This window comes from Crocodylus siamensis, chromosome 4 (assembly GCF_052110815.1).
Source record: "Crocodylus siamensis isolate JL-2025a chromosome 4, ASM5211081v1, whole genome shotgun sequence".
Lineage (NCBI taxonomy): Eukaryota > Metazoa > Chordata > Crocodylia > Crocodylidae > Crocodylus > Crocodylus siamensis.
In genome coordinates, this window is record NC_143398.1 from 112,332,162 (window position 1) to 112,355,519 (window position 23,358).

General features: G+C 44.8%; 1 protein-coding gene across 2 annotated transcripts in view; it reads right to left on the reverse strand.

Moving 5' to 3' along the window:
• Positions 1-392: 392 nt before the first annotated feature.
• LOC149866351 (sodium- and chloride-dependent betaine transporter-like) overlaps positions 393-23,358 on the reverse strand; it is a 54,987-nt gene continuing 32,021 nt past the window's right edge. For both annotated transcript variants that reach the window (XM_090043388.1, XM_090043389.1), the window contains exons 11-15: positions 22,516-22,653; positions 21,638-21,740; positions 13,538-13,638; positions 11,556-11,726; positions 393-4,822 (exon numbers count right to left, since the gene is read on the reverse strand). In XM_090043388.1, coding sequence (XP_089899514.1) covers positions 4,661-4,822; positions 11,556-11,726; positions 13,538-13,638; positions 21,638-21,740; positions 22,516-22,653 — 675 coding nt within the window. In that variant the 3' untranslated portion in view covers positions 393-4,660. The remainder of the gene's footprint in view (positions 4,823-11,555; positions 11,727-13,537; positions 13,639-21,637; positions 21,741-22,515; positions 22,654-23,358) is intronic.

Genomic DNA, 23,358 nt, shown 5'->3' on the forward strand with positions numbered 1-23,358 from the left:
GGAACATCTTCATCTGATACTTCATACAATAAGGGCCTAGATTTTCACTGGATTGGCCATTTTTGAAGTTGTCTGCAGCTGTGCACTTGTGTTTGGTCACACCTATAAACTGCTTTCTGTGGTGAGATCGGGCAAAACTTGTCACTTCTGCCTGCACCCAACGTGTTAACCCATTTGTTAGAAACCAGGTTGCTCAACAAACAAACAAAGCAGGGGAAGCTTTCTGAACATTTGCAAACCATTTGGTTTAGAAGTTGTTGAAGAATCAGTTTGTTTCTTAAAACATTTTCATTTCCTTTCAATTTCCTTCCCCCTCCTCCCCCTTTATTCTCATCCTTTTTTTCCCCTCACAATTTGCCATTGCAAAGGCAGAAATGAAAGGAGAATGAAGGCACTGAACAAGTTTTTGTTTTTATTAAAGTTCTTTAAATGAAATGTTTTCATGATTTTCATTACTAGGGGAAAAAAATGGCCTTTTTGCCAAAATTGTGTTAGCAAATTTCTACCTTCCCTACTACATGCCTTTTATCTAGCCACAAGCAGCAACAGACAGCAATGACCCTGTAATTTTTCTTCTACCTTCTGATAGCTCCAGTTTTAACCTACCACTCTGTGCTCGGTCCTCAATGACAAGCAAAATAATCAATTGCTCTCCTTTTCACATCAACCCCTTAGTGTATTTGCAGACTGGTTGCATATGGCAGTGTAGTAGCTCTTTAAACAGAATATGAGAATTAAAGTGCCACACGCAATATTCTGTGTCATTGAAGCTGCCTAGAACCAGTCAGAGCCACCCTGTGCGTGTAGCTAGGCCTGTCATGTTTGTATTTGGGGGTGTTGGTTGTAGCCATATTGGTCTAAGGACATAGGTAGACAAGCTTCTTTGGGTAAATATGATATCTTTTAATAAACTAAATAGTTGGAAAAATTGTTCTTTGAGAGCTTTCGGGTAACAAGGGTACTTCAGGAAGAAGGGTATTTGTACCCAAAAGCTTGCAAAGAACAATTTTTCCAACTATTTAGTTGGTCTAATAAAAGATATCACATTTACCCAAAGAACCTTGTCTGCCTATGTTTGCATTTGTGCACATTTAGCAAACCTGCCTTTTTGGTATCCAACTAGGCCCACGTGTTTTCTGCACATTATTTTGTGATACAAAGAGCAAAAGACACAGCAGCTGCTGAGTGTCTTCTTAGTCTTTTCCTTAGGCTCAACCTACCTCGTTCTCTTTTCCACAAATGTTTTAGTATTCTATTGATCTCTTCCAAACTGATTAAAAAAATACCTGAGTGAAATGCAGAATTGGAGTCAGGGGGAGTTCTACCATTGATTTCAACACAGCTATGATTTCACCTTCTGACTGCATTAAATTGCACTGCACCAAGCATTGGTGAAGCACTGAAGTCTGACTACAGGCAAGCAGAAGAGAATCTTTGCCGCACAGGGGATATACCTTTTAGTACAATCCAGTATTTACACCAACAAGACTCAGATCAGAGCCTGAGTTAAGATGGGTTTTTTTCAAATGAGCAAAATCCTTTCCACCTATCTAGGAAGATTCACTGCCCCCTGGCCACAGCACAGTATCACCTCACACATGAATGAACTTACCCTCGCATCTCTGGGAGGCTCAGAAGTACCATCTGGCCATATTTTTTTTTAATTACGGAAAAGGAGCTTAGCAGCTAGCCCAGAGTCATGTAGGATGACTGACGCTGAACTTTTACCTTCAATGTCATCCCTGTGCCTTAACCACCCTTTCCTTGGTGGTTTCAACCTTTCCCTTGTATCATTTGAATTATAGGTGTGAGAATTAAAATGCCACACTCTTTCAAACAGGACTACAACAAAAAATAGCTAAAACCATACACTTTAATGACCTGGGCATAACTTTATTGAGGTCTAGCACCAGTGTTTGGCTGGCAGAGAGTTAGAGGAATAATGAGGGGAAAAAATAAAATGATGTAAATGGGCACTCTGAGCATGCTCAGTAGACATCCGCTCAAATTTTAGCAACCTAAGATCTGCCACTTTTTGCAACAATACACATTTGCACTGGCTGTCGGCTGCTGCTGCACTTAAGCTACTGCCAGCCAGAACATTGTTAAAAGAAGTATTTACTTCACTGAAACATATATAGTTCCCTCAAATAAAAAACAAATCACTATAACCATCAGGAAAGGCAAGAGAAAAAAAAACATAAAGAACAGCAGTTGCTCTTCTGATTTTAAGCCTTTTCTACCATGCAATCTGCAGATTTCTGACATTTCTAAAACTGTGTCCATTGCAATGCCACATAATAAATTAGATGTGATGTAGCTCTATGTCAGGGGTGGGCAAAATGCAGCCCATCAAGCCATTCTATCTGGCCCATGGGCTAAAAAAATTTAGAAAATTAATATTAATCTGTTCTGGGCTGCCTGTCATGCAGCCCTTGATGACTTGCCAAAACTCAGTAAGTGGCCCTCTGCCCAAAATAAATGCCCACCCCTGCTCTACATCCCCTGCCTCTGACAAAAATTCCCCCCCAATCAGATTTCTCCATCTTCCCACCATTCATTTCCCTGGAGGTGTGAATGTTGACATTTCATGGGTACCATTCAAGTGCTAATTACATCCGAATTTTTTCTTTCCTGTATTTTTTTTTTTAAAGGAAGACAATTACATGGAAAGTAACTATGTCAATTTAGCCATTATATTCACAGAAAGTGTAAAACCTCCAGCTGCAACGTGAGGGGCTCCTATACACATGCAGGGAGGCTGCTCAGACACACTGTAATTACAGCATGTTGGAGTAGACTCAATTAATTGAGAGCTGGAGTGTGGTAATTACCACGCTCCAGCAGACTCCAACATCATGTGCATCAGTGTCCCTGCACTGAAAAAATGGCAACAGAGCACTTCGAACTAAAGTTCGTTGAACAAGCTTTATTTTAAAGTGCCCTGCCGCCATTTGTCAGTGTGGGGACGCTGATACACGTGATGTTCTGGGCACTTTTAATTAGTGCAGCTCCCAGAACTACACTAAATAAAGTGTTTCCTCCCCCCATTTCTTCCCCCCCCACCTCCCAGAGCACATCTATAAATGCCCTCAAAGTCTTCCAGATCTGAGACGTGAATTTTCTACTTTCTTTCATTGGTGCTGCTGTTTTACAGCCACTGTGCATAGGTGTGAAAACCTACTCAAAAGTGAAAGACATAGGAAAACTGGTCCCCATCCCTCAGAATGTGCATTTCTTTCTGTTCAAGTGCATACATTAGTTTTATAGGCTAACATTTGACCTGAAACATGAAATAACACAGGTACCATTGGCTTGAATGAGGGGAACTGTTGGGACCATAACATATTTTTTCTCTGTGATTTTAACAGTGAAATCTTGACACGCATTTACATAATGTTTGGCATTTAATTTTATGGAGGTTCCATTTAAATGCACAGATTCCATAGGAGAATGCCATGTGGAACTGTAACAAATGACTTATTCAGACTGAAATACCTCCAAGGCTAAGGCACCTTCTCATGCGCTAATGTATTAAATAAACAAAACATTGTTTGACGTGATCACTGTTTCGGGTTAACTCATCTTGCCTAGTCTTTACTGCCCTATTTTCCCTTAGCTAGTCTCAAGTCCTGCCCAGGTCTCCAATGTCACAATACCTCACGTATTGGGGTAGAAGTGGTAGAGACCCCTCCTATTCTGTAGTGGGGTCACTTTGTCCTCAAGCTGCAATGCAGTAGCAGAGTGGGCCCGTTAACTGCTTCAGTCATTCATCTACAAACTGGCTGGGAAGCACAGTTAAACTCCCTAGGGTGTAATCCCAGGCGTGCCTTCTGTCCACGACATACCACGTTCACTCTTCGCCATCCTCTGGAACTGTGCCTGGACTGCTCCACAAGATCCCCTAAGGAATCGCTAATGTTTTTAATATTCCTCTACAGAATGAACTGTCACTGAGCCGTGTTAATCTGAATAAGTGAGAGTCACTTATATGCTCTTCATCCTATTCCATCCCGAGACTGCCATGAGCTCTGTCCCTTTCTTCAGTAACTATGATTATATTAAGCATCCTGTCAGTCTTAGGCTTTAAAAGTGACAACAGAAGCCTAACAGCTACTTGGTACTGCAGCCTCCTTTATTGGAGCTTATGATATGCTATTGGCTCTCCTTGCCTGGTGTGTTGGTGACCTACCTGAGCGCTTTCTTTTGTCAGCTCTAGTTTCATACATACTTACAAACCATTTAGCTTGTTCCCTTCGCTAACACCCTCACATTTCGTGCCTTTCCCTTTGACTGCTTCAACTTGTCTTTAACTCTGCTCTCTTTCACCACTGGAACTTCTTTATTTTTTTGCCATTTTCTATACGTGCTATTCCCTTTTCCAGTGCCAGGCTGTATTGTCTCTGGTAAAGCCACGTTGCTTTTTCCCAGGACAGAAGGCAGGGGATACCAAAAGAACTGGAACCCCCAGTCTGTGCAATTAAGTGTCAAGTAGGGAGGGAGAAGGGTGTCCCAAGGTCATTAACTCTGCACCTGGAATGCCTGTCTCAGGTGTGAGGAAGAGAATTGAAAAGTGCATCCCCTAGGTGTGAAGAGAGGCCATTTAAGGAATGCAAGGATAAATCACTCTAGATTAAGAAATTGTCTTCTCCTGTGTGCCTTAAAAGCGGGTTCCCATCTCTGTAGTCACAAACACTTCCTTAGCTGAAGGGTACAAGCTCTTGTATCCTGATTGAGAGGTCTCCTGTGCTTCATGCAACTCAACCAAGTGTTTCTTTGGTTGTGGCAGGTCCTCAGCTGGAGAAGTAAGCTGTTTTAGCCGCTGTGGAAAGACAAGCAGACAGAGAAGACTCTTGTTAATTAAGCTGCTAAACAAAGTAACACCCAATACCAATCCACATCAATTGCTGTGGGCAAAGGCATTTAGAGAGCTATTCTTCTCCACTTCCTATCCCTCTCTGTACACACACAATTTATTTGTTTATACATATACTGTGCGTGCGTGTGTGTGTGTGTGTGTAATCTCTCTCTCTCTGTATATATATAAAAATAGAAACTAGTTTACTTTTTGACCTTTAAAGAGTTCTCAGCCATCATTATTTCACCTCCATGCTTGCAGCATTGCTATTTGTTTGCATCCTGGGGCATATTTATCACAGGGTACATCAGACAAATAATTATGGGAGGAAGATGATCTATGAATTACTACATAAGGACTCAGAATTCCCTTCTGTGGCTTCAGATGAGCTCTCTTAATGTCCATTTTTCCTAAGGTACTGAATAGTCAGACCTCCTGATTTGTTTGTGGTTCCTCTGAATTTATCAGACTTCTAGGGCTCCGTCTGAAGGGCTCATCACCCACAGCTCCAACTAATATCAATGTTCTTAAATCAGGATCTAAAAGTCTTAGTACTCCATTGTCCCCATCTGCAGGGCAGGGCTGGTAAAGGTATATCTATGGTAGAAGTGCTGAACTGGCATAGCAAGGTTAGTGTACCATAAAGGGAAGGTACTCTTTATACCAGGGCTGTCCAGCTTCTGAGCAGGTAGGAGCCACAACATCCTTGGATACACTATGCAGGCCACACATCCCCAGGACTCTATGACATGCCATGCTGTGTGTCCCCCCCATAAACATGACAGATACCCCCCACCCTGCACTAACACACCCATGTCCTACACACCACACCACATGGGTCCCCCCACACCGTGCCACATAACAGGAGTCCTCCCCATAAGCACTACAGATGCCTCCCCCACTCCCCATCTGTATTGTGCCTGTGCTGCTGCCCTGCACTGTGGGGTCCCCAGGTCCCTCCAAGCCATCCAGTAGCATGCTCCTGTGGCTCATCCCCAATGGGTGCAGAGACGGGCAGCAGAAACTGGAAAGGGAGGGGGAGTCTAGAGACTCCAGCTCCCCCAGCCTGGGAACTCCAGAAGCAGGTGGAGCAGTGGCCAGACTGGGAACCTAGGGACTGTAAGCTACCCTTTTAGGATCACATGTGGCCTGCAGGCTGCCAGCTGGACAGCTCTGCCTTATACAGTCACAGCTAAACTGCAAAGGTTTGCTTTGTGCCTCTCTGGTATCCAGCCCTCACCCCCAGTGAGCAAAACAGTCTGCACTGGAAAAGGCAGTTTTCCTGGTATAACTGTCTCTATTAGGGAGTTCATCAGCACGGCTGTCAGTCAGTCACACCCTTCACAAATTCAAGTGGCATAGCTGTGCTTCCAGAAATCAGTTGTGCACATTTAGCCTAAAGCTTCCTTATGTCACCAGGGAGGAAAAGGGGGATTGTCGCACCCCACAGTCATTAAGGGCTTTGAAGAGCTTTGAGATCACCGGATAGAAGGAAGCTAACTACAACTGTCCCCTCACACCACACTCCTAACCAGCTCCTCAGAAGGATAAGTTGTCAATGTTTAATCTTTCCCTCTCTATACTTGTCAAGTTCTTTGCACACTGTACTGTCCCAAGACCCGGCACTCGTTGGGCCTACTCCTAAGAAATGTTTCTCCATGGTTTGCCTGGACTCCCTGAGCACCATCACATTCTTCTACCAGACACCAGTTATTCATAACTTCTGGCTTTTTCTTGCTCAGTCTGTCTGGCTCGGCACACACCACACATGATCAGACATTTGCAGACCATGTCACAAGCAGAGCTCAACAATTCATTTAGAACTCATCTGACTAATTTTGATGCTCTCTCCAGTTGTGAATTGCCTGCCAACAGATCACGATTAGCCTAATTTACTCAGAGTTATTCACCCAGTAATGTCTGAAATCATTCTTTGCCCATAGCTTATTTGCCAGCAGTTCATTGCAAGGGTACTATGTTTGGAATTTGAGCTATTTGGATTGGATGTGCTAGGTAATAATGTTTGCATCCCCTGATTGTCCAAGTGTAATTCTAGGATCAGATTATTGGTGGGAAGGGTCATTTGCCAATCAGACATGTGTCTTCTTTTAATATTTTTTCAATATTCACTTGAAATATGCTATTCCCAGGAGTACTCATTCCATGGAGAGTGAAAGAAAGGGGCCGCAATCATATTTAAACAGTATGTTGTTGTTTTTTAAAAAGGCACAAATATTCAGAGTGTTTTTTATGGAGGGTGATGAGGATAAGGGGTACACCCAGGTAGTGAGTTTTTCTGACACTGTTAATGTAACACAACTTAAAAACATCCTTTCCTAACATAAATGAGGCCAGATGGGTTAAAGCATTTTCCTAATACCCCAGAAGTCATCAGTGATAAAAGCCAAGACTAGACACCAAGTCTCCTGACTGCCAGGGCTGTGCCTGCTCCAAAAGGCTGCATTCCTCCTCCAGCACACAATGAGAGCCTCTCTACAAATATACTGTCTCACAACCACTGTAAACCATACATCAAGTAGCTGATCAGTATGGGACCTGGCAGATTATTTTATTATATTGCAATCCTACTCCCACCCTTCCCTCAGCTGTGCTTTTTGTGCCCTCTTCTCCTCACCATTGGCTCAAGGCTTTACATGTCCTCTCTTCTGTCTGGGGCTCTGCTTTGTACCTCATTATGAACCTGAGGTGGGCATTAATCAGCACTGCCACAAAGCCTGTCATTTCTTATTAAATTAGAGCTCCTAGGCAGTAAATAAGAGCCTCCTGGGTACAAATTCACCTTCCCCTCAGTGACAGCTGGAAAGGACATCCTGCGCCTCATCCATTGCTAGCTGCATTAGGAGTGCAGGGCACCTCTCTTCACTTATCTCCCTCAGCAAGATTTGAGCAACTCCCCTCCAGCTCCCCAGAGACACTCCACCTTGCTTACTTCATTTGAGGATCTACGCGCCTGAGCTGTCATTAAAACTGGAACCAACAGTGGGAGAGACAGCATTTCCCAAGATCCACACAAGATGGTAACCCACAGGCACTGTTCCTCCCATGTGGAATGGGAAGTTATCACCTCCCTGGTACCATTTCCCCATCCTCTGTCACCCCTATTACCTTGTGTGAGGTTCTCACAGGGTCAGGAGTCCTGTGGTGGAAGAAGAGGGTGCTGGGCAGGGGGAAGGCAGCTGTGTGTGGGCTGGGAGGGAAGTTGCATGCCCTCCCACCCACAGGCTTGCAGAGACTGAGAGGAGACCAGGAGACTGGTCAGGACTTTGCCTGGTCTGCGGACAGGAGACTAAAGTGACAAAAACTAAAGTGGGGACCTACAGGCAAAGACCAATGTGTGGATGCACAACCACCTCTGATCCTGGAGTGAACCTGACTTGCATTGGCGTGGTTCTAGGGAGGAGTTCACAAAAAAAGGCATCTTTGTACCATCCTCACTTCTGCTGATCCTGGCACTAGCTGCCCACCAGTGTAAATCAAGCTCAGCAACTTATGGTTTCAATGGACCTTCCTAAGGTATCAGAAATTGCCATGGTGTAAAGAGACCCCATTCAAGGGTCATTCATGACAAGCACTACTATGACAGTCCTATACCACCATGGGACTCTCTCAGGCTGCAACAGTCATTTAGGCTAGCACTGTTCTGCATTACAATAGTCAGGTGTATCATTCACAGTAGGATTGAGAATCTGGCCTCTTCACAGAAGGTCCTAAACATTGTTGACCCCTGGGCACTTCCCCTGACTGGTGGCGAGCACTGCAGACTATTCTGCAGGAAGACAAGCTCCACCCCACCCTGACTGAATAACCAGGGGAAGAACTTGCCAAGGGCTGTTCTTGTGGCTTTTACCAGTGAAGGGGCAATCCAGACTGGTGGGTTGCCCAATGACCATGGGTCCCTATGTCTTATTCAGTCCTGGCTTCTGAAGTTACTTGGAATTTGGCCTGAATAAGAGGTTTAATATTTGGGCTCCTGAATGGAAGCTCACTTGTCCCAAGAAGCCCACACATATCAAATTCAGTCCCAGCCACAAGTGATCCAGCTGCTTCCCTACTTGTTCCAACATCTAGTTCAAAAGTTCTCTCCTTTTAAAACCTCCCATAGATTTGTTCCAGCCACTGTGCTACACAAAGGTTGGCTTCTCTCTCTGCTTTCCTTCCTACTCCAAATATTTTCTACGCTGGCTTCTTCTCCAGTGCTGCACATGGTCTCACCACTTCTATAGCATTCTCATGACGCCTCCTGCATAGCTTCTTCCATATGGCAACACTCTGCTAGAGAATCAAACAGCCAGAGGGGGAAGAGATGCACTGGAAAGAACTGACCCATGAATGACATACCCTACAGAAAACCCCAATGGTCGCAAGAGGAAACAGGGTACAACCAATCTGCCCCCTAACCCAGGGAATTTTACTGTGGTTCTAATTCTGAGTCATTTCTTCCCAGGGCAAGATAACTTATTTCCAAGACATCCGCTTGTTTCTCCTAGTCTACATTGCAAAGTGTTACCCTAGAATATCTATGCCAGCAAATCCTCCTTCCTCTGGCACAGCCACTCTGACAGAAGAAGGCTTCTGCTGTCAGAGCCTCTGCTGTTTACAGACGTGGCATAACAGAGCCAGCAGAAAAGCCCCTGCAGCTGCCATACACTGCACTTCCAACTCAAGGGGTGAACACATGCAACAACCAAACCACTTCAAAATTTTACCACCCATTCATGTGTCACAGGTCAGAGGTGTCCACATGTATAGTGCCCTGGCATTCCAGGTAGAAGTCGCCTTTTGCAACTATGGTAAAAGTCCCTGGCTTAGGGCAGATTAGTTGGACAGTGTTTCCTTTTGGCACTGCTAGGGTTTTTCATAGATGTCATTCATGGGTCAATTCTTCCCAGTGCATCTCTTCTCCCTCTGGCTTGGTTTCTGACACCAAGGGGTGGGAATGAGCACCCAGTCCAGCCTGCCTCACAGTGGGTGAATGGAGCGGGGGGGCAGAAGGGGAAGAGTGCTTGCACTCATGCTTTTTGAGCCCTGGGGGTGAGTGACCTGTAAAGGGCAGTATTTCACTTTTCTGCTTTCCCTTCTCTCCTAAATACATATTCAATACAGTTCAGCAGCCTGCACTTGACTGAACTCTGCAGTGTGTTTGCCTGACATGTGGTGCCTGGGAAAGTGGGGGTTGTGGGCTGCCTGAACCCATGTTTTGGGGTTCCCAGGGACTGTGGGCTGGGGGATGAAACCTGATGAGGGGTTGCAGTGGAGTAGAGTGAGGACAAAGCTGGTTGTTAGAATGCTAGCTTTCTGAATCAGCAGTGCAAAGGAGCTCATTGATAAAAAGTGTCAACAAAAGTTAAAAATAAAAAGGGGGGCTTAGAGTGCTGGCTGTGTACAAAAGCAGCCAGTTAACATCAGTGAGGGAGAGGAGAAGTGATGCAATGCAGAATTGCCTGGAGAACCAACCAGACCCACATCACAGAACACTTAGTTTCCACACATACTGACCTGGCTCAGGATAAACCAGTTCAAAAACAGTACCAGGTTTTCCAGATACACCTTTGAACCATTCCACAGTCTGCTAAACCAGTTTAACTGACTTATATGTCTATCCACGTCAGATTTAAACTACATGTATACCAGTCTAACAGTTACATGCATCTATACCCTAAGGCAGTGGTTCCCAAACTGTGGGTAGCAACCCCAAATGCAGCTGCAGCATCAGTGGATGGGGCTGTAGGGGTGGGAGGCTGTGGCTTGGGAGTAAGGGGCCATGCTGAAGAAATGGGGTCATGCTAAGGAAATGGTGTCCTAAACGGGATCATGCTGAGGAAGTCTGGGAAGCACTGCCCCAAAGGGTCCTGTCACCATAACTCTGCTAGCAAATCAGCAGCTGCACCCAGTAGACAAGTCTGTTGTGCATAGTTGCCCTCAAGGTTTTGCCTCAAGGGTCCCTGTCTAAGGGCAATGCTGCTCCTAGAGCTATAACTTGAGATAAGTGTTCCCATCTCTATAGGGCAGACATGAACACTAGCAAACATTTCCACTTTGGCACATGCCTGGCTGAATTGCCAATCTGTTCCAAAATACTGAAGCAGTCGAGCCTAACTCCTCATTTCCCAGCACCTGGTATCACTTCACATTAGCTCAGAAGGTTTCCCCTCCTGATTTACACCTACTTTGCACAGGTATAAACAATGATGCATGGGGCAGGACTGTCCTGAACCAGCTCATTTATTCCTAGCCCTTTAAAAAAAGGTGTTATGAGGTGAATTGTCTGAATGCCATAGTCTTGCTGATGCAAACTACTGCTCTGACAGCCTCAAAGACTGAAATAGTTTCTTTCTCTATGAAAGAGGGGCTGCAAGAGCAGTGGCAGTGCCAACTTCACTCCCACACTCCCACCATTGCCACCATTTGCAGTCTGGCCTGCAAAGATCACCTCCCAGAGCAAGCAGGTACTATACTCCCCGTACCTCCATTCATCTGCGGCCTGCCTTCTAGGCTCATCAACAAGAGATTCAAGTAGTTCCAGTTGTACAGATTTTTTTTTAAAACCAGTGGTTTCATACTAAGATTGAATAGAGACCACACATTCACTTCATGTAAGAGAGAGCACTCTGACCGCCTCTCAGGCACAGCTCACCTAGGCTGAATATGAACTGAGAAGTTTTCAACCTTCTTTTACCTGCTTTAATGATCCCTTGGTTTTCATGAGGATGAAAATGGCGTAGAGTGGTATACATATCATGGAAGAGAGAGCCATCAGCCAGCCCAAAGCATAGCCCCATGGAGGGTATTCGTAGACATTGTTGTATTTAAGAGGCGTGTACTTGATCAGTGAAAACAGGAAGGTTGCCTGGGGAACGGAAAAGACAGCCACAGTCAGAATTCCACACTGGTAAATGATAGGTCTGAAAGAGGCACTGAGAGAGTCCCGAAGAAGTATGGCAATGTCAGATTCACAATTAACTTATCCAGTCATTCCCTACTTCCTAAGTGCTTAGGTTTTGCAAAAGGCATGAAAAGTAAGGACAGTGGTATCACTCACATACCTTCACCAATTTCTTAACCAGGTTTTCATAGACAAGTTTTTCCAAATTTATTTTTAGGTGCAGAACTTTACTTCTCTTATTTTGCTGCTTCCTATTCACCCAAACTCACCAGGTGCTCAACACACACCTCAACCCCCCCACCTCCTTCTCTCCCCAGAACTTAGGGGTTCGCATCTCAGTGCCTTCCACCTTCTGCCATTTGTCTGTCCCGTATCCTAATCCTCAGCCCCCTCCAGTTCCTCCTTCCCAATAGGGATCTGAACAACTTGCAGAAAACTTCCTCTCCTATGTACGTTGGCTCAATGTTCAGGCTGAACAGACATAACAGCAGTGAGGAGGTACAGGCATTTTGGCTTAGTCATGCTTCTGATCTGACTAGTTCTGAGCAGCTGAAAAAACCCTGGGACACCCCGGTGCCCTTTTGAAAATACTCTGGACGCTGATCTTCTAAACCTGTAGTGCTTAACCTCCAGCCCCTGGGCCAGATCCAGCCTATGGAACTGTGCCATCCAGCCTGTAGGATTCCTCACAGGTCCAGAAATTTGGGGGTAGGGGTGTGGTATGTAGCAGTACTTCTTGCCGCTTGCCTGCTGCCAAATTTCTGGATCCATGGGGAGTCACACAGGCCAGATGATGTGGACCTGCATGCTAGATCACTGGTCCACAGTGGGACCGTAAACAGGGTCAACTCTATGGCTGGATCTGGTGCATGGGGTCAGGTTAGCACACAGCCAGATCTAGCCTATGAGATTATGGTGGGCCAGCAAACACTGCCGGAGCTGGTGTGTAGGATCCAGCTGGTGCGTGGGACTGGACCAGCCCATGGCCAGATCCAGCATGAAAAATCAGGCCAGCACATGAGATCAGACAGATGCGCCTCCCAATCTGGCATGCAGGATTGGGCTGGTATATGGGAATGCACTCAAAGCCAGAAGATTGAGAACCACTGTTCTAAAACAACTGCCCAGAGGATGCTCAATGCATTGAGCTTGCAAACAGAGATGTGTGGTAGGACATTCGCTTATAGTACCCCTCTATGCCATACACACCACCCAACTGTAGGAGTTGAGTACATGTGAGTAGATAGGGCTTATGTCCTCAGAGGAGATCCTGGGCTTGGCAATGCAACAGTATAAATATGGCCTGAAAAATCAGTTTAGCAAAACTGCCTTAATAACTTTCCTGACTTATATTTTCCTCAAAGATGGTTTCTGGAGGAGCTTTCAAGGAGATTTAATCATATGGAAAGCAAAGGGTAGTAACAAGACATTTTTGAGCTAGAGGGAGTAACAAAAATATAGGCAGAAACAAACATCTCCAAGCAGGTTAATTTTCAATGGTCTGCACTTCAAGAATAATTTGATCAATTCCCTTCAGACTTTGAAGATGCATTTTGCTTTGCCTTTTAAAATAAACATGCCGATTTTTAGCTAAATGAGTTTTCAAGCCAAAGAAATCTTTACAATGGAAAACAGCAACCTTAGCTATGAAGAAGCTACTATTATTCCATAGTAATTCTAGGAAATTATAGCATGCCTCACAAATTTTCCTTTTCTGCTCAAATTCCAGGGTCCCTGTAGAAATATACCATGCCATTAAAAGATAGTGTACTTACCAGACAGACACCAGGGGTGAAAACCAGCCAGCATATCTTGATCAGAGGCCATGGCCGGTGACCAATCATGTCCTCAATATTATCATAGAAACGATCAGCACCTTGACCATCATAAAGAGGAGGGAGAGAGAGAGAGGTGAGGCGGCAAGAAGTTTTCAGAAAGTATTCCTGGTAAGTTAAAACCAACTTAACTCCTATTGTTTTCTGCCAGAAAAATGAAAACTCTGACTCACTGCAGCAGAGGATAATTTGGTCTTCCAGGTGCTCAACATCTTTGATATTCAGATGACCTATTTAAATACTTAAATATCAAGTAAGATGTCTAACTTTTGACCCCACCCTTAAAATTCCGACTTAAAAAGAACTCCCTAATCTTACTGAAACCCTCCCCCTCAGAATAAGAACATAGGTCTGAAAGCACTTGACAGTCAGTGAGAGGAAGTTCTATATATTGTGCATATACATAACTTTGCAGGGAGAAAAATGAAGATTGAAAAGAAATCCTGCCCTAGTAACCAGACTGGCATCTGGGTTTTCAGGTCAAGTGGCCTATCTGACATTTAGAAACAGTGAACGGCTTTCCCCAGAAATCATTGCTTTCTTACTTAAAATCAAAATAGCTGGAAACTAGAACTTTCTGCTAAAAACCAAGCTACTGCAATGCTTCTTGGGAGCTGTATCTGGGATGCCCAATGATTACCTCACTCTATGCAATGGATCCTCTAGCTAGCCCATATCTTCATGGCATGCTACAGCCATGTGGTCCCCATGATGTGCTGTGGTATCATGAGAAATGGACATATTTAGGAAGATGTCTGGTCAGGCAGTCCAACACGTAAGTAGTGAATGGGAACATGGGGCACTCAAATTACAGCTCCCGCTAGTCACCAATGTACCATGCGCAAGTACAGTTTTCTTTTGGTTTTGATTTTAAGGAAAAAAGTTCAATTCCCCCTCCCCCATTTTTTTGGCCAGGGTCAAAATTTTCCATGAAAAGTTTAAAAAGCAGTTTTCTGAACAGCTTTTAGTTGCCAAATAAGAATATGACCTCAGGCTGGCCTCTTACATTGCACAGCCTTTCCATACCCTTTCCACATTGTCATGACAGCTATGAAGCTGATAATTCATCCCTGATGCGACAAGGCTGAAGTCAATGGATTAGCATGAACTTTTGCTATATAATTTAAAAGGGGAACCTCCAGAAGATTAGGAAGAGAGCTCTTATGGAAATAGAAGTAAGCCAAACACTAAGCAAGGAGAACACAAAAAAGAGAAGTCCACAACATTCGCATAGCATTAATTATACAGAGTAACAATTTCCTTTTTCAAGTTTCCTCCAGCAAAAACACTGTGCCCTGCAGTTTCTGTGCCTTCATCATAGGCACTGGATGATTTAGTGGAACACAATGAGACCTGACATGAATGGACTCAGTATATCTTTGAATAAGAGGTTTGCATGATCTATATTTCACGAGCAAATGAAAAAGCAATCAGGCTTAAGAAGCCATCAGTTCAGTCGGTCAACGTTTTTTTAAAGCTAATAAGAAACTGGAGAGAGCAGGCATTCTGTTTTCTCCCCCATATGTGTTTAGAAGGATTAGCTACATATTTGGCTGGAATGACTTTAAAGATCCCCATTAGACAGATCTCTCTATCTTGGACATCCACAGATATAGGAGTTGCCATACTGGAACAGAACACTAGGCCATGAATGCTGATATCTTGTTTTCTAAGAAGCCCAATTCTGAATATTTCAGAATGACCATTAAGCCCCATTGGCAATTCACCTAATTTTGCAAACATATAAGGAAAGTTTCCTACCAAACCCAGGTACTGACAGATGTATGCCCTGAGACATCATGATTTTGAGCCTTTATCATTTCTACCCAGTTTATAACTGAGGATGATATTCAACTTCAAATATTATGTTTGAATTTGACATTGATCAAAGGAATTAGGTGGACTTTGGTGCATAATTAAGATCCAAAAATAAAATCAGCAGCCATGCAAACTCATACAGCACTTCCCTCTCCAACCTGAAAATCCCCTTCAGTATCTGCAGTTCTACTTCAGGTCACATTCAGAAGTGTTCCCACCTGAGCAGGTGGGTCCCTAGATGTAACTCCTGTTTCTCTGAAGACAGAAACTGCAGCAGATAGAGCCCAGGTAGCAGAATCCAGGCCAGATCCAAGAGGGATCACTGCTGCCTGGGCTGGGAGTGGCTCAGTAAAGGGGCGCACCTGCAGTCTGGACGGGAGAACTCTGCTTAGAACAGCTATTGCAAAGCTAGCTGCAAGGCAGTAAGACAGTAGGGCAGAGCCTAGCTTGGGCAGCAGGGGTACTACTAGAGCCACAGTCACAAGCTGCCATGGAAACCAGCCATCAGACCCTAAGGAGAAAGCCCAGCAGCTGGCCACCTGACTGGAAGGGCCAGGATTTAGGCATCTTATAAGCCCAGAGTCTGAGCTAGAAAGACAGGCTGGCCCTACTAGCTGCAAAGAGAAGAGCTCCTAGTCTGGAAGGCTGCAAGAGAATGCCCAGTTGACTCGTGGCATGCCCTGGGAATGCACGTAAGGCACTGAAGGCTAGCCACCAGGGGAATATGATCCATTGGCAGGGAAGAGGTTTGTTATACCGTCAGTAGCCTTGGAGTTTTGGGTGTTTTGTTGACAGCCAGAGTGCTTACGTTTTGGTTTGAGTTTTGACCACTGGTTTGGATGCGACTAAGGGTGGGGGGTGTGGAGGCTGCAGCGGGGTGCTTGAGGGGCCGCGTTGCAAGGTACTAGGTGCTCACCAGTGGTCTGGAGACCTGCCTGAGGCTGGGCTCAAGATGAAGGTAGCTGTACTGGAGAGGGCCAGCACCTAAGACAGAGGGGAAGTGAACTGGGGCCAAGAAGGGAAGAGACCAGGGTCAGGGGCCCACAGAGAAGAGGGGCAGTAACTAGGGCCAGGGACCCAGGTCCCAAGAAGGGGCAATGACAGGGGCCACGGAGCCCAGGCAGAGCCAAAGTAGATTTGGTATCCAGATCAGGGTGAAGAAGACAGGGCCAGAAAAAGCCAAAGTAGGTTCACTGCCCAAAGCAGGGTGGAGACAAGACCAGGAGGCCCAAAAACAAACTGGGAAAAGGGCTGGAGCCCAGAAACTAGGTCCAACACAGGGGGCCTAGGGTGGAAGGCCCAGCGAGAGTAAAATGGCAGTGGCCAGAAAGGCGGAGGCCCCAACAAAGGAGAATGGTTGAGCAGTAACACCTATAAGGCACGGACATAGCTGTAGAAGAGGTCAGAAGTCATGAATGGGCTTAAGACTACAGGTGTCCTGCAGGGCATGAACAGATCAGGAAGGTGGACTTAGCCCAAGAAGGGCAGAACTGAGACCAGCAGCACCTGGGAGGAAGGCTCTAAGACCCTTAAGAAGTCTCCCTTTCAAAAGGGCATGGCAGACAAGCAAGAAGGGGAGGGTACCGTAGAGCTGGAGCAGGCCAGGGGTTGCATGGTCACCAGAGGGTGTCACAGCCACCCCTGGAACCAGAACCTTTCTTACACTAGAACATGCCCAAACCTAAACAGAATCTAAAAATGATATGGAGTAACACTTACATGCTCAGAGAGCGGGGCAAGCCTCACTTATATTACCCGGGATGCTGATGCTTGCATTTCTATTGAGTCTAACCTGAGAGGAAATCACCATATTGGAATGCAGTGTTCACAAAAACACAAGAACTGCCATGTTGTATTAGTTATGTTATTTCTATCTTAATGTAGCTTCAGTCACAGCTACACCCTGAGCAGATGTCCTCACTGAACTGACCATACTGGTATCCATATGTCTCCACTGAGGGGTTAAAAATACTAATTCAGAACCCATCAGTGAGTGGGTGCATTTGAAATTATTCCTCTCATCTTGCATGGCTTTGCATTCATCTGCAGTGAATTTCATCTATCCTGGTACTGACTTCTTGAGCTACTTTTGAAACAAGTCATTTCAGTTCAGTGTGTGATAAAGAAAAATGTAGAAGTATTAGCCTCCAGACTGCAGATTAAATTAGAAACCCCATGTGCCCGGGACCAGCTGCAAAGTAATCTGGCACATCAGCCCAACCACATACTGGCATGATCTAGAGCAGCGTTTCTCAACCTGTGGGGCACAAGAATATATGAAAAGGTCATGAACAATAATGGGAAAACATGGAAAAATGTGAATGTCACTTGGGAGTAATATACATGTTGATATTGCTATTAGTGTTTTCCTCTTGATTTTGATTTCTGCCTTTAAAATTAAGACTGTTGATCTGCTTTAACTTGTAGTGTGTAATAAGTATTTGGGGGTCAAAATATGTGTGTGGTTTCTACTTGAACTATTTACTGGGTAGGGACTGGCCATTGATGTTTACAACTGGGTCCTGGTACCAAAAAAATTGAAAACCACTGATCTAGAGCACAGGGCCATGTCATCAAGCCCATGGGTCTCCCCACAGGTCTGATGAAACAGCTCCATGGGCTAGATGTTGCCTGCAGGGCTGGAGTATGCATCGCATTTACACCTGTGCAAAGTGGAGCCCTTTCATGCCTACAAGTGAGTGTGGGATTGCCCTCTAGTGGCTGGCTTGCAGAGGATTTGTGCAAGGCTGTGTGTTAGGACCCATTAGAGATATATAAGCTGCAGCTTCTAACATCTGCTCCCCAATTGAGTGCATGAGAGAGAGAGACTGATTTAAACACAAGAGCCAGAACATGGCTGGAGAATACGACCACCCACAGAATTACCTCGGGCACTGTTTCCCCTCATGTCAACTCTGGTTATCTACAGCAGCCCTAATGGCTTCAGGTCTCAGCTCTGCTCTAGCAAGAGGAACCTGTGCCAGTTCTCTCCTAGAACAGTTAATCCCACTGCATTCACACTGCGACTCTTTGGCATCAGGTTTCAAATCCCAGAGCTCAGAAAACTCATCAGCTTCTTCTACAGGAGGTTTTCCGAAGTGGAGGGAAAAAAATCCTAGCACTTCCCGTTGGCAAATGCAATCAGTATGTTTGATGCAGCATGATCCTTCCATAGGACTAAAGCGTATATGGGAAATCCTCAGATCCCAGGAACAGCAACAAGCAGGAGGAAGCTGCCAAGCAGTGGGTAGCATCAGCACTGCTGGGAATAGGGAGGCTTGGAATGTGCGTTTGCGTCGGTGATATCGCTGCGACAGTTCACAGCGCAAGCGAGAGGCTTGGTCCTGCCAAGTCAGGAGCAGAGGAAAACCATTAGCTGGCATGAGGCACATTTCTTCCACAAGTGCACTCAGCTTTTTCTACTGAGTAAATGTCAAAATTCTCCAAAATAAAGTCAGCAAAGACAAATTAGAGTGTAAAGATGCTATAATCGCAACACATAATTATGCACGCTAGAACACAGCAGCGACATGGCTCCCAACAGGAAAGGCTCTCTTCTCTCTTTCCAGCTGCTACGTCCCATTACAGACTGCTAATATTGTATGATCTGTTCTGCTAACATTTTTTTCCCCTGTGTGAGCAGTTGCCAGTGAGATGGTGCACGATCACAGATGGGAAGGTACTCAGTATGTGTGACTGTGGATGGGAGAGGCAGGGCCAAAGAGGCACACTTGCTTCCTATTTAAATGTAGTCCAGGCCAGGACAATGTCTGAGAAGCCTTGCAGCAAGGGGGAGGAAACTTTATTGCCATGAAAAGCTCCTCACAGAGCAAATGAATGGAAACTCTCCATAAACAGAACACGTGCTTGCTCCCTTATAGTATCCAGGTACTTTGGAGGGGAGCAGTGGGAACATTCATTGCCACATCTTTCAGAGGTATGGCAATGAATGCAGCCACCACTCCCCCACTGTCAAATTTCTGGAACTGTGGGGAGCCCTGTGGGCCAGATGACACAGCCCCAGGTGCCAGATAGCGCCCATGCATAGAGTCAGGCCATGACTGGGTCCCATATGCGGGGCCAGCATGAAACATGGGGTCACTTCATGACTGGATCCAGTGCAAGGGGTGCGCAAACCAGCCTCTGCACACTGACTCCATGCTGGATCCAACTTAGCTCTAGCCCTATCATCCTGCCCTTAAGGCCAGAAGGTTGAGCACCATTGCCTTAAACAATTCTCCAGATGAAGATCCAAAGGCCTGATCTCTGGCTGATTCTGGATCTATTCCTGGTTTTACTAAAAAGGGAAGAAAGTAGCTCCTTTGGGAAGTGTTAATATGTCTCTAATCACTACAGCAACTGGCTCCTTATATGTATGACAAGTTACAAAGAACAAGTAGTCTCCCTGCCACCTCCATCTAACTATGTGTCAAACTGCACAGGGTGGGCAGGAGGTGTATGGGGTGCACTTAATAAATTCATGGTCTGGCATTTCCAATGTTCCTCATCCTATACGAGTGGCAGAGCACCTCCCACTCTTACTGGAGTCAAAGGGAAATAAGGATGTTCACAGCATGACGCCAGCTTCCTCTGCCTGGAAATGTACAACCTCTAAGCACTTCTTGACAAAACCAGTTGTAAAAGATGTGACCAGGAGCCATGCATGTAGAGTGGTAATATCTTATTCAGTGGTTATATCTTATTATTATGCCTCAAAGTATCTAAAGTTTCCCAATTAACAAAATGGTGTGTGTTCCTTTCAAACCTTACAATAATCACAATGACCAGTTACAGGATCTATAAAGATATATGACTAGAAAAAAAAATCAATTCATATAGTTTCATTTATATAGGAAAATGAATCATTGCTGTTAAAAAGATGGCTATACAACTACATAGCCAAATTTTCTCTGTGATGGAAACCAAACATTTCCCCCAAATTATGGTAATTAAAAAATTGTTTGCAAGTATAATAATATATAAATCACTTCAGTTCCTCTGCGACTTCCACAGATTTCAAAGGGTTTCAACATGAAATTAACTTGAAAATTCCAGGTTTTAAATGCAGCTAAAAAGGCCCATTTTAAAGATTAAATTTGAGATAAATATAAAAAGGAAAGGTCCATTTAAATCCAATCTGCTTTAATTACATGGCAAGACTAAGTTGTAAGACATCAGTCTCCAATAAATTGTGGCCTTGGGAGACCAAACTACTAGTAATGACCTCAAGCTGCAGCAGAGGAAATTGAGATTGGAGATTAGGGAGACCTCTCTCACTATGAGGGTGGTCAGGCATTGGAACATGCTACCTAGAGAGGTTGTAGAATTTCCAACCCTAGCAATTTTCAAGAGCAGGTTAGACAGACATTTGACTGCTTTAGTCAGGGATGATCTTGCTTTGAGCAGAGGGATGGACTAGATCAGCAGTTCTCAACCTTGTTTGTACCAGGACCCATTTGTAAACATCAGTGGCCAGTCCCAACTCAGTGCCCCTCAGTCCCAACCTGCTGCCCCCCATCCCTAGACCCCAGCCCTGCAGTGTGTGGGCTAGAGGAGTGTGCGTCAAGCATGGGGGGGCCCCAAGCAACCCCTCACAGGCTGGAATTCTGCCAGTTTGCAAGGGAAAAGCCATAGCTTCCCATGTTTTTCTTCTTTAAAGGGTAATCAATTTTTAAAGTTGGCCTGTGAACTTTTCGTGTATTCTTGCAACCCGCTTATGGGTTGAGACCCATAGATTGAGAAACACTGGGCTAGATGACTTTATGAAGTCTCTTCCAGACCTATTTTCCCATGATCCTATGAAAGCACTTACCAATAATTTTAGATTAGATAAATTGTGATGCTTAAATTGAGAGAGAGAGATACAGAGAGATCACAGTAAGTCAGCCATGCAATGCCAGCCACAGGTACTGCTATATGGATAATCATGCTCTTCTAATGTAAAGAAAGGTCTGTTAGCAAAGCCGTACAGCATGCAGGAGACAGACTCTGAATGAATGAGCAGAAATGCTGGATTCACTTCCATTCTGTAGAGAATCCTAAGAAAAGAAATGAGAAGATCCTTCCTACCTAAGGTGCACTGGGGTTAAGGAATGCCACACATAAATAAATTAGATTAGAAGAGAGGGGGTTATGCAGAATGAGTCTCCCCCAGGACAGATGTGTTTTCATTTTCCACCCCACCCCACCCACAAGCAGTATGGCTCCTTGTGTTCCACTTACCGTATACCCACCCTACACAGATGACTTCAAAAATGGCCAGGAACAGTAGGCAAGTGCCGCTGGCAGCATAATAATCAAATAGCTGAAATATGTACATCCCACCCTGTGAGGCAGACAAAGACAATGTGGGGATCAGCTAAAGGAAATGTGCAAGAGAAAGTAAGGAGGATGGAGATGGGTCAAGTACAGCAATAGAAGGAGAGAAACTGCATATACAACACAGGAGAATAGATCTCTCTCTAGACCTGTCTACACCAGGAGATAAATCATGCTACATAACGATTCAAGTTCAAAAGTCTACTTGCACATCATAGCCCTGAGGGTTAACAAAATTAAGGTATATCAGTTTCTGTAGCCAATGGCACACTATGCCAGCATCACATCCAGCCACCTTTGACTCCCCTGCATAAATGATCAGGTACCTATAAAAAAGCTGCCTCGCAGTCAACACAGCTACAATCATGAATTAGGTCCAATACAGGAATTAAATTTAAGCTTTAACCAGATGTCTTAAGCACTCTGCACTGCACCTCGCATGCTACATGCCCCCTTGTCCTAAAAGGATTGTTAGGCATAATGCCAGTATCATTTGAGAACCCTTAGCATCATGTTCGCTGTCCTCATTTTTAAAACCAGACTACAAACTATTCTCCCCAGCCACTTTCTGGATGCCATCTGTGCTGATCTTGATCTTTTAGCTAAGGTCACAAAGTCTGGAACCGACACAAATCCTAACAAAGCTCAGGATATTCTTAATCCAGGCGCTTCTCTGCATGTGACAAAGGTTCCAAAGTTGTGAGAGGCCAATATAGTATTCTCTAAATGGTTTTTGATGGCTGGTATATCTGCCTGCTACCAAAACACATGGCCCTTCTCACCTCGGTGACCAGCATCAGGCCAAGCAGGTAGCATATGAATGCAATGAACAGGATCAGCAGCTCCCGGCGCCCTTTCCTACGGAACACTTCTGGGTACATGTCGACAATCGCTGTCACCAAGCTCTCAACACAGACAAACTGAAAAAAACCTCATGTTAGAAAACCAACAGTCCCATGTCCTCCCTTTCCTACCCATCTTCTTTCCTTCTTTCATTCTCCCCCTCAGGCAGTGTCTTCTCTTTCTTCATACCTATGGAGTATGACTTGCTCAGATAAGAAACAATAAACCTTCAACGGGGGTTGACAAACAATACTGCAGCAACGGTGCCTGCAGTTACTCAGAACATACAGCAGCTAAGTTATTATAGGGGCACCTCTGGAGCAGAGAAACCTACTAACGTGGTCATAAGCCTCATACCTCAATATTCTCCCTGTTCTAGGAGTAAAAGGAACAATACATGGATCCCATAAACAAATAAGGGATTTTAACACACAAGAAGAAACAACTGAGGCAATCCCTATGAGGAAAAAAAAAATACAGGTAAGCAAGTACTACTGTGGAGCTAGCTGACTGTGAAGGGGCAACATGTTGTAGCTGGAATCAAGAGGATGCAGAATAAGGAGTGGGCCATCTACATACACTCATGATCCTGGTTTTCTGGTGATTAACATAGACTGTGTCATAAAAGTACCTAATGCAGGAAGGATGATTTCTCACCCTAGCCAGCTGACTCTGTGGGAAGGACACAGGCAAGCGTGACTAATGATCAGCCCTTGATTGTTAGGATGTGGAATGGACAGTACAGGAGCTAGAGTTCACTATTGAGGAATAACTGAGAGCAT